This window comes from Perca flavescens, chromosome 20 (assembly GCF_004354835.1).
Source record: "Perca flavescens isolate YP-PL-M2 chromosome 20, PFLA_1.0, whole genome shotgun sequence".
NCBI lineage: Eukaryota > Metazoa > Chordata > Actinopteri > Perciformes > Percidae > Perca > Perca flavescens.
The window spans coordinates 31,215,804-31,230,031 of NC_041350.1; the positions used below are offsets into that span (position 1 = coordinate 31,215,804).

General features: G+C 44.0%; 1 protein-coding gene across 1 annotated transcript in view; it reads right to left on the reverse strand.

Annotated features, from left to right (window-relative positions):
• Window positions 1-13,945: 13,945 nt before the first annotated feature.
• si:dkey-288a3.2 (protein phosphatase 1 regulatory subunit 37) overlaps window positions 13,946-14,228 on the reverse strand; it is a 50,274-nt gene continuing 49,991 nt past the window's right edge. The window contains exon 8 of the mRNA XM_028565180.1: window positions 13,946-14,098. Coding sequence (XP_028420981.1) covers window positions 13,946-14,098 — 153 coding nt within the window. The remainder of the gene's footprint in view (window positions 14,099-14,228) is intronic.

The following is a 14,228-nucleotide window of genomic DNA, read 5'->3' on the forward strand; positions in this document are numbered from 1 at the left end:
CCGACTTGACCGTGGCTTTTTGTCCCCGCCCCCGGCTGCTGCCGCCTGCTCTCGTCTACTTTACAGGCGAGGCGCAGCTCCTCTCAAACGAGCCTAGTGTCTTCTGTCACGGCTAGATTTCCTAAAGCCTGGGGCGCGTTCAGCCCCGACAAACCGTAGCAAAACGTTTACTTAAACTGAACCAGCGTTGAACACCCTCCATAGCACGAGTTTACATGCATGTCGCTGCTGATTAGGTAACACCTCTGACAAACCAACCAAATGATCGAAAACATATCTCAAAGCCTGTTGCACATAGTTTTACACCGTTTCCAGGACACATGTTGTTCATCCTGGAAACCGTAGCAAAACGGTGCACATCGCTTTTAGAGTGAACGTGCCCCAGACAAAATAGCCAAGGAGGAGGTGCAGATATATAGTTTTCTCTCAGACCACTTGAATTACAATAAGCTAAAAGATTATTATGGATTTTTTGCCCAATGATGCCAAAAATATACTGCCTACCATAGCAAGTTGCTTACGTGAGTTAAGTAGTCAACATAAAAACATTCAACGTTAACTTTTAGTTTTGTATGGGACACAAACAGCAGTCTCCTGTGTGAAAGTATGACCCAACATGGAGACGCATTCTACTGCCAGGTGAAAACTCTCGTACTTAGAGCTGTCCACTTGTGATCGGATCACTCAGGACGGATGTTAAAACCAGGTCGGACCCAGACCCCCAGCATGGTTTTGGTGTGTACAAATCGTTTATACATCTGGCCCCCTGGAGTCTCATTGAGGGCGCTGACATTTTCCCACATCTCTATATTCAGCGGCAGTTGGACAGCCTTTGTGGATAAGCCAAATTTGGATTTCATTGGGAGTATACATGGAGCTTCAACTAGTCTGCTCCCCACTTCCACTCCCGTCGTCTGTTTCCCAAAAGTTGGCACAGCCACAAAAGCCCTGCTGAAGCAATCCCCTCCTCTTCACTCACTATCTCTCCACTAATGAATGGGCATGTGTCATTCCAACAAGCAGGCCAACTTGAGAGGAAGAGGAGCAGTCTGCTTCCTCTTCTACCAATTATGAGTACCAGCAGCTTCTTGGGCTATTATCAAAGGAGAATGTATTAAGCCACCAGTCAGCACAGTGCTGCAATACATTCATCTTTATCTATTCAACATGATGTATATACAGTATGCCCTTGGTATTTATGGTCCCCAGAGGATGTTTCCAAATGATTAGAGCACCTTTGACCTTTTTTTACCAAGTGCTGTTAGGCTGGCTGGCACACAACCGACAAAAACCCAAAAGCACAACTCGAGACAGGAAGTTAAGCATAAAGGCCGTTTACACAGCAGGGGCGTGATGAATAAATGACAGGAAAATGTGAAATAAAACTATTCATACCGGCAGCGATGCTATTTTGCGATAGTTAGTTAATATAAGGTTAGAATATTCAGCTCATCGACCATGTCGGTGGGACAGTTGGTGGTCTTTCTGGTAGTCTCACTTTGCCAGATCCTCCTCCAAAGCACGCTGAAGGAGGGTCTGGCTACTCCACGTTTTGGGGGATGGGATGAAAACGTGCTCTGGTTTAATGGCATTTCTTTAAACAAATCAGAATCTTCATGGGCAGTACTAAACTCTGCACGTACTCCAAAAGTCGTGCGAGAGAAAACTCAGATTGGACAGATAGTCTAGCTAGCTGTCTGGATTTACCCTGCAGAGATCTGAGGAGCAGTTAACCATCCACCGAATTTAAAATTCATGCATTTGGCGGAATTTCCTGCAGCACCGGAGCAATCCCGGAAGGGGAATGCAAAGGATACAGACTATCTTTCTGGTGACGCTGCTGAAGAGAGAGAGAAAGTGACGGAAGAAGCGATGTGTGCAGACAAGAGAGAGAAATCGTAGCAGAGGAGAAATAGAGAATGCAAGCTTAACCAGGCAAAGAGCAGGCAAGGAACATACAAGGAATGCTGGAATGCTTATCGTACTGCAAAACACAATCTGGCAAATGACTAGTGGGAGTGGACCGGTAGGCTATATATACTGTTGGGGCAATCAGGAAAAGTGGAAGCAGGTGAGCTAATGGGAGGAGGTAAGGTAAGGTGGTGGAAAATGACAAGACAGTCAGTAAGATAGAAAGCCAAGCAGAATGGATGTATGAAAACAACATGGTAAACAACCTGTGGACTACTAATCTTGTTATTTTGGTGACTGTGAGGTTCCCTCTCATGCCATCCCCAGGCCAAAATGTCAGCGTGATGCAAAGGCAGTGCATACTTTGAGAAGGCAAATTGACATGAAATGTGCTGTGCATGTTCACGCTGCTGAGAGGATGTACTCTCCTGATTTTCCCCAACCTTTCCTCTAAAAACATCTTCAGAACATCTTTAGCCCTGCTACTTTAAAAACTGTAACCCCGAGCAGTAGAGAAGTGCAGCCGGTGGAAAACTAAATAAAGAAAAAAAAGTTAAAAATGAAAAACAAAGGTCTAGAAGGCGCGGACATGCCCAGCTACCTCGCTGTCAGCTCTGCAAAAAATGTATGCTAAATCTAGGCTATGTAAGTAATTTCTTGCATAAATGCATATTGCATTTTGTGCGCTCTGAATGGGTAGTAATAGTAGTCTCCCTTTGCCAGACTTTCCTTCACAGCGCTGCGGAGGGGGGTCCAGCGAGTCCACCAAGCATTCCTGGATGGGAGAAAAACACGCTCTGGTCTATTGGCGTTTCATTAACCAATCCCAATCATGTTGGGCGGTGCTAAGCGCAGTACTGAGCAACCGTGCCTCTGCTAAATAGTCTCAGGAAGGAACTTGTTTTGGTGGAACACGTGTACGTTCAAAGGTAGTTTTAGTCGTGCAACAGAAAAATCAGATTGGACAGATAGTCTAGCTAGCTGTCTGGATTTACCCTGCAGAGATCTGAGGAGCAGTTAACCATAGTCCTCACAAATCCACTGGATTTAAAATGTCAACACAAAGACAGAGGAAGGTACCGGACATCTGGCCTAAATGAGTGAAATCCGGCGGAATTTCTGTTGGCAACGGAGCAATCCTGGAAGTGGATATAGGCTAGTATTGTAGTAAAGTGAGGAGGGGAGAGGGGGGTGAACATGACAAAGAGGAAATAATAGAACGGATGGTGATAAGATAAACCTATACTATTGTTAAATTATCCAGGAGGAATTCATAGTACGGAAACCTACTCCTGAAACCACTTTGGTAGTTGATAGCATATGTGTCACAATATCTGTTGCTCGATCCAACACTATGTGAGTATTAACTATTGCTGTCTCTAGGGACTGTTGATTGGGTTAAGGGTTTTAGTCTTGTTGTATTTCACGTTTAAGCCCTCTGACCAACTACATGTAAACCAAGCCTTAAACAAAGCCAAATAAATGTAGTAAATAAAAGTATTGACTTCACTGCATACTATTATTAACCATGTAAAAGCTTTGACAATGGCACAATAGACCAGCTAACATTAGCTTAGTATGACAGACTTTGGACTAGCATTGTTGTCACTTTGACATATGTTAGGTTATAATGTTAAGATTTGAGACTAGTCAATTAGTCAATAACTAATATGGAATTATGGATATAGAGAACTCAGTAGTAATAAATCAAAGTTGCTCACTGGTGTCCAACGACAAATGGGAGTGGTTGCAGTTGGAGAGGGGGGAGAGGAGAAGCAGAAAGCACCCAGAGGACGCTGCAAGGGGTGGATGGGCCCCTGCCGGGCCCGGGCCTCAGGACGGATGGAAGGAGGGATTGTGTTGACAAGGGGGAAAGACGAAGAGGAGGAGGAGGAGGAGAGGCAGCCACACATTCAGCAGGGAGGCTGAGAGCATCGGCCAGAAACTCATCAAAGCGCTGGAAACACCTCCAACAGCCCAACAACAGCAGGACCCATGTATATATGTGTGTATGTGTGTGTGTGAGGTGGATGCTCATTTTAGGGAGCCAGCAGTGTGTGTGTGTGTGTGTGTGTGTGTGTGTGTGTGTGTGTGTGTGTGTGTGTGTGTGTGTGTGTGTGTGTGTGTGTGTGTGTGTGTGCTTGGAGAAGTCAAGGATGTTTTTGGGTGATGGATGGGAGCGTTGAGGGAGGCTTCGTTCAACCATTGTTCATTAGTAAAGTACACCACTGTCCTGCCTAATTGCTCAGCCATAATGTCAGCCTGCGATGAATGATTACAACCAGCGCTGACCTCTTCCTTCCATCAGTGTGGAGCAAAACTTCACCTTATCATCCCCCAGAGGGACAACATACTGTGTGCATACTTCAACAGCCTAGTCCGGGGCTTTATTCTAAGTTGTAAAAAACACTTTCTTATCCTTGTTAAAATGTGAATGATTACATCTTCGATGTGATCCCTATGTCATTTTGTTGATGTGTGGGTACACATGATTGATGTATAAATGACATAACATTGTTTAGGCTGTAGTCTATTTCTGTGTAAGGACAAAACCGGAATATTGTAGCCAAAATAAGGCTGATTCTGACATTGCAGCCCGTCTTTTGTATGCTTTTATTATGCTTTTCTCATGAATGATATACAGTAGGGCTGGGACGATATGCTTCTGTCCCGATTTGATTCTTTCATGATACATGAGTGCCGATTAGATTTGTATCGTGATTTTCAAGTATTGCGATTTGATAGTATTGAGTATTTCCTACTTTAACAAAACAAAAGCTGAATAATACACTTCTAGAGACAATACAGCACGGATATTTCTAAAAACTAATAATTTTCTAAGAAGAATGCATGTCATGTCAGTCAGTCTGACATTTATTTCATTTGTAAAGAAGAACATAACGTGTGTTTTCTGCTTTCACTCTGTCTTGCAAAAAACAGATATGATGTAGTCGCCGTCGTTGGTACCTTATCAACAATAAAAATATTTAGATCAATCAATGGTCACAAAAAAATGCGAAAAAAATCACAATACATACGACAATGTCATTTAATGGCATTTAATGATTTAAAATCAATTTCAGTGGCCATGGATCAGACCAGTGCTTGAATTGGTACACTTCTCACTGGTACAGAGAGTTTCTGGCAAACTGAGTACCATTTAGAATAATTTCATTATCAAATGATAGACAGGACCACTGAAACAGTCAAAGTTAATTTTACTTGAGAACATAACAAGGAGGCAGTCTCCGCACTACAGAATAGTACAGACAATGACCTATTTATTTTTATAATAAATGTAATAAATCATGATACACAGTAGATGTCGTCAGTTGTTATCTTGTCAGAGTCGATGACGTCTCCCCTATCTGGTCTGGGAGGGCATGTATGCCCTCAGGAACACACCGTGACAAGGACAAGCAATGGCTCCATGTTATCTTGTTTAGAGTATTCAGTATAATATTCTATGCAAAGAGTTTAATAATAACAAGAGAGAAAGTATGTAAATCAAAATTTCCCTAACAGTACTGTTTAACCTTATTACCACCACTTTCTGACTGTCTGTATAACGCAATGCAGTTCAACAGCACCACAAACTGCAACCTCCAAATTGATCATAAAGGGAATCCACACTTCGCCTTAACAGTTTCAACACAAGCCTAACATAACCTTCATGGATGGAGGATTTATTGCAGGACTGTTTTATTAGACTGCATTAGTATTAGCTAGGTGGCCCTTATGAGTGAATTTCAGGGTTTTAAGATGCATGCTGCTTCGGCAGAAAATAGTGTAAAGCCATTGGAGCGGCAGCAGATCGTCTGTGGCTGCCGGAACCGGAAACACAGCCCATTGGACTTCCGTGTTCTTCTTTGGAGTTCAGTGAGAAAGCTGCTGGATCAGAGCTCAGATTCCTGCTAGCACATCTAAAAAAAAACAGTCCAGGTATGAAGTGTTTTACTTTTATAACACAGAAAACAACAGTATACAATTTTGTTCTTTTGGACTTCTTCCTATATTTCAGTGGAAACATACATTAAAATTACATTTTATGAGAACTCGCAGAATACTTTGACCATGCTGCTTGCTGTTTTAATTCAAGCATCTTTCCCTTTAGTCCTATCATATGCTGTGCTGTCAGCATGAATTTACAGTAATACTGAAGGAATTATACAACATTTGCATCTTACACTGGGGATTTACATGACTGCATCAGCACTGTCACTCACTGAAAACCATTTTTCGAAGTTAAAAAGGTTTCTTTATTCTGCATTGGTGTGTGTGTGTGTGTGTGTGTGTGTGTGTGTGTGTGTGTGTGTGTGTGTGTGTGCATGTGTGTGTTGTATTTGTGTATGCTGATATTCATGCCTTGCCCTCACTCCTTCCTAACTATGATAAAGTAGTCCCGGTCCTGTCATGGACGCTGCCCTACTCCCACTGCCCAGGCATCTGCCTCCTCTGCCTCATGCCATCAGCACTGGATCAGGTTCAGATCGCCCAGGCTTCAGGGAGGGTTGGGGGGAGGGGGTCCAATGAGTGAAACCAGTTCTGGGCCCACTTTGGCTGGAGGAGATGGAGGTTGGGAGGCCGCCATGCCCACATGGGTTATGATGGAGGAGGTTGAGGAAGAGGAGGAGGTGGAGGAAGGCAATGAGCTGAGACATCAGGTGAAGTTGGTGTTGGGGAGGAAGGGGGTGGTGGGTTTCAGTCACGTTGGCAGCCACATGCTGCTGTCAGTCTGCTTCCACACGTACACAGAAAAATAACATCCACCTCCCATTCCGGCTCGGGGGCAGCGGAGTGTCATCTGGGAGGATGTGTGGATTGTGTGTGTGTGTGTGTGTGTGTGTGTGTGTGTGTGTGTGTGTGTGTGTGTGTGTTGTTTGAATATCCGATCCCACAGAGGAAAGGAAGAGATCTCCCCTGCTAAATCCACTTGTCTGATCTCATCTGTCAATCATTGGATCTTTCACAAGTGATGTGTTGGTGAAGGGGAGGCGGTGCAGACAGCTGTGGATGTGTTAGTCATGATAGGGATGAAACTGATATTGTCACATCCAGCACAGCAGATCGCAGCACTTTAAAGCCTACTTTATCTGATCACAGCTTAGTTCTTAGTCTGATGCCCTGCAGCCTTCAGGCCATAGCAGGAAGTACAGATCCGCAGGGGCTGCAGCAACGGGGTAAGGTAGTTAAGATGGGTCCCACGGCACGCTAGTTACTAGTTATGAAAAACACACACACACACACACACACACACACACACACACACACACACACAAAGACACACACACACACACACACACACACACACACACACACACACACACACACAGCTCGCCCCGTGAGTTATTTGAACACAAGTGTATTTCTGAGGTGGCAATCTGAATCACTCACGTCACTCTCACTCTGCCCAACACATTGTTGGAAGGCCCAGTCTGACTATGGGCCCCCCACCCCACGATCCCCAGTGCAGCCACACTGCCTACACTTTCTGTATTTGTGCCTTTGGGCTGCATGTACAACTAACACACAACACACAGCAGAGTGAGTCAAAATGAAGTCGTTGATCCAGACTAACATTCACATAATAATCTATTCTGGGTGAGTTGGTTTAGGCATAGGACAATATCAGTTCAAATATGTGGTGGATTTATCATAATAAACCCAACTTTAATGATCTCATATTATGCTCAGGTTCATAATTGTATTCAGAGGTTGTACCGGAATAGATTTACAAAAAAAAAAATATATATTTGTGTTGTACTGCACACAGAGACATGTCACTGCTGTTCTGTCTTTGTTGGGAGTCCCACATGCGCAGTACCTCGGTAAGGACTACTAGCCAGTCAGAAGCATAGTAGGGCAGAGCCTGACCAGCAAGCTAGTGTGATCCAAAACAAACCTGTCTGTCAAAGTCTGTCCGAGGTTTTGTCCCTAAAAGGAAGTTTTCTTCACTACTTGAGGTTTCTCCCTAAAAGGAAGTTTTTCCTTGCCACTGTTGCACTAAATGCTTGCTCTTGGGCGAATTGTTGAAATTTTTGGGTCGTTTTAAAATATAATATAAATAGAGTGTGGTCTAGACCTACTCTATCTGTAAAGTGTCTTGAGATAACTCTTGTTATCATTTGATACTATAAATAAAATTGAATTCATCCGGTAACGTATGGCTTAGGTTACAACCTCGCCTGGAGCAAGACGTTTCAGAGTGGTAAGTTATTCAAATGTTAACAAATGAGTCTTTCATATGTAACGTTTTAATTCTGCACTGTCTCCTGGACATGGCCATACGACTATCTGAACTCTTCGTGCCTCCGCCTGTAACTAGCTTGGTTTGAGGTTGTGCCATGCCAGCAGCTGGGTAAGCATTATAACGTGTGTTACAAAGTTCGCCTTTACTTCCGTTCGTCACGGACTGGACTTCAACAGAGCTGTTTGGAGCAGTTTGTGAACAGTGTTTTCTGTTGGAGAGAGTCCCTTTGGGGTGGACTTTGGGCTTTTTTTACGTTGTAAACCTATAACGTGCACAAAAAAGATACATAACACAATAAAGTAAAGGGAAAAAGCCATAAAGCATAATATGAGCACTTTAAAGTTTGCTGGATGGGTTGGTCATCTAGGGAGCTGGCCTGCTAGTTCACGTCTTCTCAGTAAGCCCTTTAGTCATTTAGCAGTAACACTGTTGTCACTGTAGTGTTTGAAACTTAATATTATTTATTTTGGACGACAAACATAGTGTCAGTTTAATATTTGTTGCTGACAAATTGGTCCGTCTGAAGATAAAGTTAAGATTTTGTATTTTTTTTGGTCAGTTAATTCCTTAAAGCTGTAGTGTGTAGTTTCTGTCTCCCCCATGAGGAATTCTAAGTAATGACAACAAAACTGTCGGTGCGTCCACATGATACAAGCCTTCCGTGATCACGCTCGCATCCCCCACCCCTCCTCCACACAGTTGCTAGTAGCCAAGGAGGACAAGGAGGATTAAAAAAACATGATGGACTTTTCAGAAGAGGTCATTATCTTCACTCGAGCTTCGAGCGGAAAAGTTGCCAGACGCCCCAATCTTCTGAACATAGTCATACTGAGAAAGCCAGAGAGAGTTGTGTGGAGCTGATAGTCTAAATTAGCTTGGTAGCAACTCATTCGGCAATGGCTTGAATGTAACGGATGCTCAAAATGTTAGGCACTAAAGCTTTAAGTAGCTCCTTATATGTACAGATCCCTATTTGTAGATATAATTCACAAAAAAAACTTAATATACATATATAAATTAACCAAAGCAGTGTAGTGTAAGACCTGAGATTTAATTTGATCATAAATTGACATTACAGGGAAGATACGAGGGAGGGTCAACATTGCCAAACAGTTGGTTGAGAGCAACAGGATAGCTGTGTGCGTCGGCACAATGATGAGCAACAACCGCTACATTCTAGCCCGCCTTATCGACTGTGACGTTTTGAGTTAGCCTTGCGAGGCAAAGATGAAAGCGAGGGCTCTAGCAACTCTGGGATTTTTCACGGACTCGTTAACTTAGTGGTGTTGCTAGACGAGGCGTTTGAGGAGCATTTGAAAACTGCCACAGTCTTCAAGGGAACATCAAAGACTGTGCAAAATGAGCTGCTGGATTGATCATGGAGGAGGTGAAGTCAGCAAGATTCGTAGCAACCCAAGCTCGGTGCTTGTGTTGCGGTACATTGACGGGAAACATGCTGTGCATCTCGGCGTCTGGCTTCCTGAGGAGGTAGAGAGTAGAGGTACTTTATTTGTCACATACACGTACCGAAATTCATTCTTCTGCATTTAACCCATCCCTCAAGGGAGCAGTGGGCAGCCAATGACAGCGCCTGGGGACCAACTCCAGATCTGAGTCAGTGCCTTGATCAAGGGCACTGCCTGGAGAACCTAGTACATGTTTTTGATGGTGGGGGAAACTGGAGGAAACCCACGCAAACATGGGGAGAACATGCAAATTCCACACAGAAAGGCCCCGGAACGACCTGGATGGAACCCAGAACCTTTTTGCTGTGAGGCCACAGTGCTAACCATTGGGCCACCGTGCTGGCACTGGGGATGCTGCAGGACGACGACTTCCAGTTTTTCCTGCAGCTATTTCATTAAATCATGCCTCATGTTGCCATGATGTACCAGCAGCTGAAGAAGAAGGACATTGACAAGGTCTTCATCAAACATTCCCTCTAGCGCTTCACAAGCAGTGTGCGGGCCATAAGGTAAGTTCAAATGATATTGTCCATACCGTCTCAATATAGAACCTTGAAAATTGTAATTACAATCAGTTTAACACATATAAACATAGCCATCAACTTTGACATTTTCAAAATCTAAAACGTATCACTTTCCGGTTTTCTAAGACCGGACTTGTAGGTTTTGTCAATGACATACGGTCTCGTTCATATAAAAAAACACTGTCTGTCTGCCTTCAGGGACCAAAGCTCATCTCAGGGGCAGCAGCACGGAGCAACAGGAACCACAAGTTCAAGGAGGGTCTTGGGAGAAGACGAGAAGCAGAGGCTGTCTAAAGAGGTATCTGCATTTATTATTTCCACATCTCAGAGTCAACAAGTTGGGCTGATGAGACTATTGCAGGCAAGTTTCAGCAGGCAACCCGTCTGTGTGGCAACCAGGTCCGGTGGCGGACAAGGCAAGAGCCACAGCAGCTAATTAGCACTGTCCTCCAGCGAAGTCCTCGTCTCTCCCGGTCCTCGGTGAAAGCTGCGGCTGGCGTTTACAGCTGGCTCTCTCTCCTGGCGGCGCTGGCTTAAACTCCACGTTTTACAGATGACATGTAACGCTTTTCCAAAGCTAGTGAAAACAACCAACGCGGCTAACCTGCCAGAACTTCACTTACAAACTACAGGATAACAAGTTACCAAACAGCGAGTTGCACACGACTGGTAGCTCATACTTTAGAAGTACTTTAGTCTAAAAACATCGGTCACCTCAACAATTAACTTAGTTTTTCTCTCCTACATGTCGCCTCTGACTTCCTCGTTTTTTTCTACTTCCCAACATCCTGATCTCTGATTGGCTTAGATTACCCAGTCAGAAAATACATTACAAGTCACATCAAAACAAAGGATTATGGTAAATAATGCAATAAAAACACTTTTGTATTTATTTAGCAGTATTTTTGTAGGTCCCTACACATTGATTTCCATATTGTAGGGTTGACAATGAGTGCTTTCACAAAATATTTACACAGTGAGATTTTTGATAAATTATCAGTAATGTAATGACTAAGTGGGTCAAGGCAAAAAATAGAACAGCTAGAACAGTCTGGTAAGTTCAGAAAATGACATCACTTTATTGTTGTGCAGCCTTTTAAAGGGGTGATAGAATGATTATATAGGGTATTTTACACTGTTCCTTAAGGTCTCCTAATGGGGTATGTAACATTGGTTGGGCTGAAAATTGCCCGAATGCTATTTTATTAGGCCCTTAACTATCCTGTGAATATGGCTCTATTTGGAACAAGAGCTTTTCTTCCAAATATGGTATGCTCATGAATATTCAGAATGAGCTACGTGCTGATTGGTTTGAGCAAACTACATAGAAACACATGGGAGACTCGACAGCAGGTCTCATATTTCAGACACTGCAAAGTTATACATTGTTTTTCGGGCTATTTTGTTATTAAATTCACTTCTGAGACTTCTTTAAGCGAGAAATCAACTATATAAAGCTCAAATATGGGCCGTTTTACGAAAATTTATGGCCAATTGCAAATTTGGTGTTGGATTTCAGCGCTGGTGCTACCTGTGTTGCTGCCTCGCCGCCCGGCCTGCTATGAGGTACTTGGAGCTCCGTCACAACTGGCAGCCCACAGCACTCCATACCCGCGCAAAGTCACCGTCTTTTGGGCTAATTGACAACCAAACGCTGCTGCCCTGACAGAGCTCCAGGGCCTGCAGCTCCCCTCTTCCTGCTAGCTAAATGGCCCGTGTGTGAGTGAGAGCGCGGTCAGCGAGCTTGTTACACCAGCAATCTCTTACCACATGTTACACACATGTTACACACGCCACTTATACAACATCTACCTAAATGTCTTATAAAGCTAACAACGGTGTCCGATTTCAAATTAATGAATATTTGTGAAGACTAGGTGTTTCGTTAGCTGCGGCTGTCCCTTCAATCCTAGCTAGCTATGTGTAGCTAGCTACAAATCACGGATAGTTAGCTTCATTTTCGGCGTAATTAAAGTATATTTACAGTTTGAATTTTGTCACGCCACGTATACAACATCTACCTAAGGGTCTTATAAAGCTAACAACGGTGTCAAGCGGGTATGGAGTGCTGTGGGCTGCAAGCCGTGATGGAGCTCCAAGTACCTCATAGCAGGCCGGGGTGTGTGAAGGAACGCAGGCCAGGCGGCGAGGCAGCAACACAGGCAGCACCGGCGCTGAACTCCGACACACAGTCGGACAAAATTTGCAATTAGCCATCCATTTTTGTAAAGTGGCCCATATTTGAGCTTGTAATGGAATAGCAGAGATCTGCGCGACCTAGATTCAGAAGACTACCTGATCTCAGGTCAGTTGTGTAGCCTATGTAAATGTTGGGGCGTGACCGTTCTCTTAATACACCCATGGGCGTGACAAAGTTACAGGTCTTGGGAGGTTGATGTCAACTTCCTGCTTTGTTGAGATTCGCCCGTTTTCAGCGGCAGTTTCAAAATATGAGATTTTCATAGTAAAGGGGTGTCAGTGGGACTTAGAGCTTCTATGTATGTCCTATTTACCCACCAAACGTCGTTATTCAACTATGACAGGGTATCAGTTTTGCATTCTATCACCCCATTTAAACCCGTAAAGACTTGTATCACATTACCATATCCAAAATGTAAGACAATATCAAGTCTCATATAGCTATATCGATATATTGCCCAGCCCTACTCTCACCCTGAGCAAGAGTGCTGCGTCATCCTTCTCAGGAGTCTGAACTCACGTTTGGTGTTGTCTGTCTTGAGAAAGTTTAATAGATAGCAAACAGTGGTGGAAGAAGTATTCAGATCCTTTACTTCAGTAAAAGTACTAATACGACACTGTAAAAATACTCTGTTACAAGTCAAAGTCCTGCATTGAAAATGTTACTTAAGTAAAAGTATGTAAGTATCATCAGGATATGTACCTAAAAAATCAAAAGTAAAAGTACTCCATGCAGAACTCTCTTCCCATTGTAGATAGAGTAAAGGATCCAACCAGTTGTGTGTTTAATGGTCTAATCATCTCAGCTGGACTTGTAGGCCGTTATATTGTAGCCCATCACCTGCGGACAATGCAGCCATGTACAGCCATGCAGACCCCCCCTCTCTCTGTTGACTGTAGCTGTATGCACTGTGCTCAGCTGTTTCACATTGTATTGCTGTTGAATGTCTGCCTGCCTGCGCTGCTCAGTTGATTAATGTAGATGGAACTTGGCTGAGTTCATGGCTGCTGACTCTGTCAGAGTAATGACGCTACATCCCCACACACACACAGACACAGACACACACCCACACACACACACTGAGCAGTGTCCCGCAATGCTTCACTGTGAACATTAAGTGATGATGGAACACAAGCAAACAGGGATTTGCGACACAGACACACAAACGCACAGAACTCCAGTGTGAGCGTTGTAAGAAGGGGAGGTGGGTGATGGTGGGGGAGTTCAGAACGATGAGGGTGGGAAGGGCAGTTATCTTCATTTCTAGGTGATTCACGTTTGAAGTGGGCCTGCAAAATTGCTTTATGGAAAGTGGCGAGCGGCTCGGCAGGAACATTAGGCGGGAAGCAGTGGGGAGGCCGGCGTTTCATTAGGGAGCTCTACTGTGCCTTTATTACCCGGATTTGGAGTTTTATGGTGATCATAATTTGCGATAGAATTATTATTCGCATATATCTGGCAGTCAGCTGTTTGGGTTTGGGACACTGGGACACAGCGTCTGTATGACTGAATCCATAAGTGGTTTCTGAGGTGATCTGTACAAGGTTAGCCGTTTTTTTTGCCTCCTCTGTGTGCCGTGTTTGCGCTTGCGAGCTCAGGCGGGAGTCAAGCTGTCAGCCGGTCCGTCGGCCTCGGCGGGTAAAGTCTCAGAGGGGTCCGGGGAGAGGCGGGAGCGGCTGGCGTTGGCCACACAGCGCTGGGTGATCTCTGACTGAAGCCTCGTCCGAGTCTCCATCAGAAATTCATCCTGTCGATCATACACAAACATACAATCATCAAAATCAGGCAACAGGGTTAGCATGATGCCAAAAAACTGACTACAGTTATTACAGTAATATCACTGTGAATCTGAATCAACAGTGTAGCCTGTAAGTTAT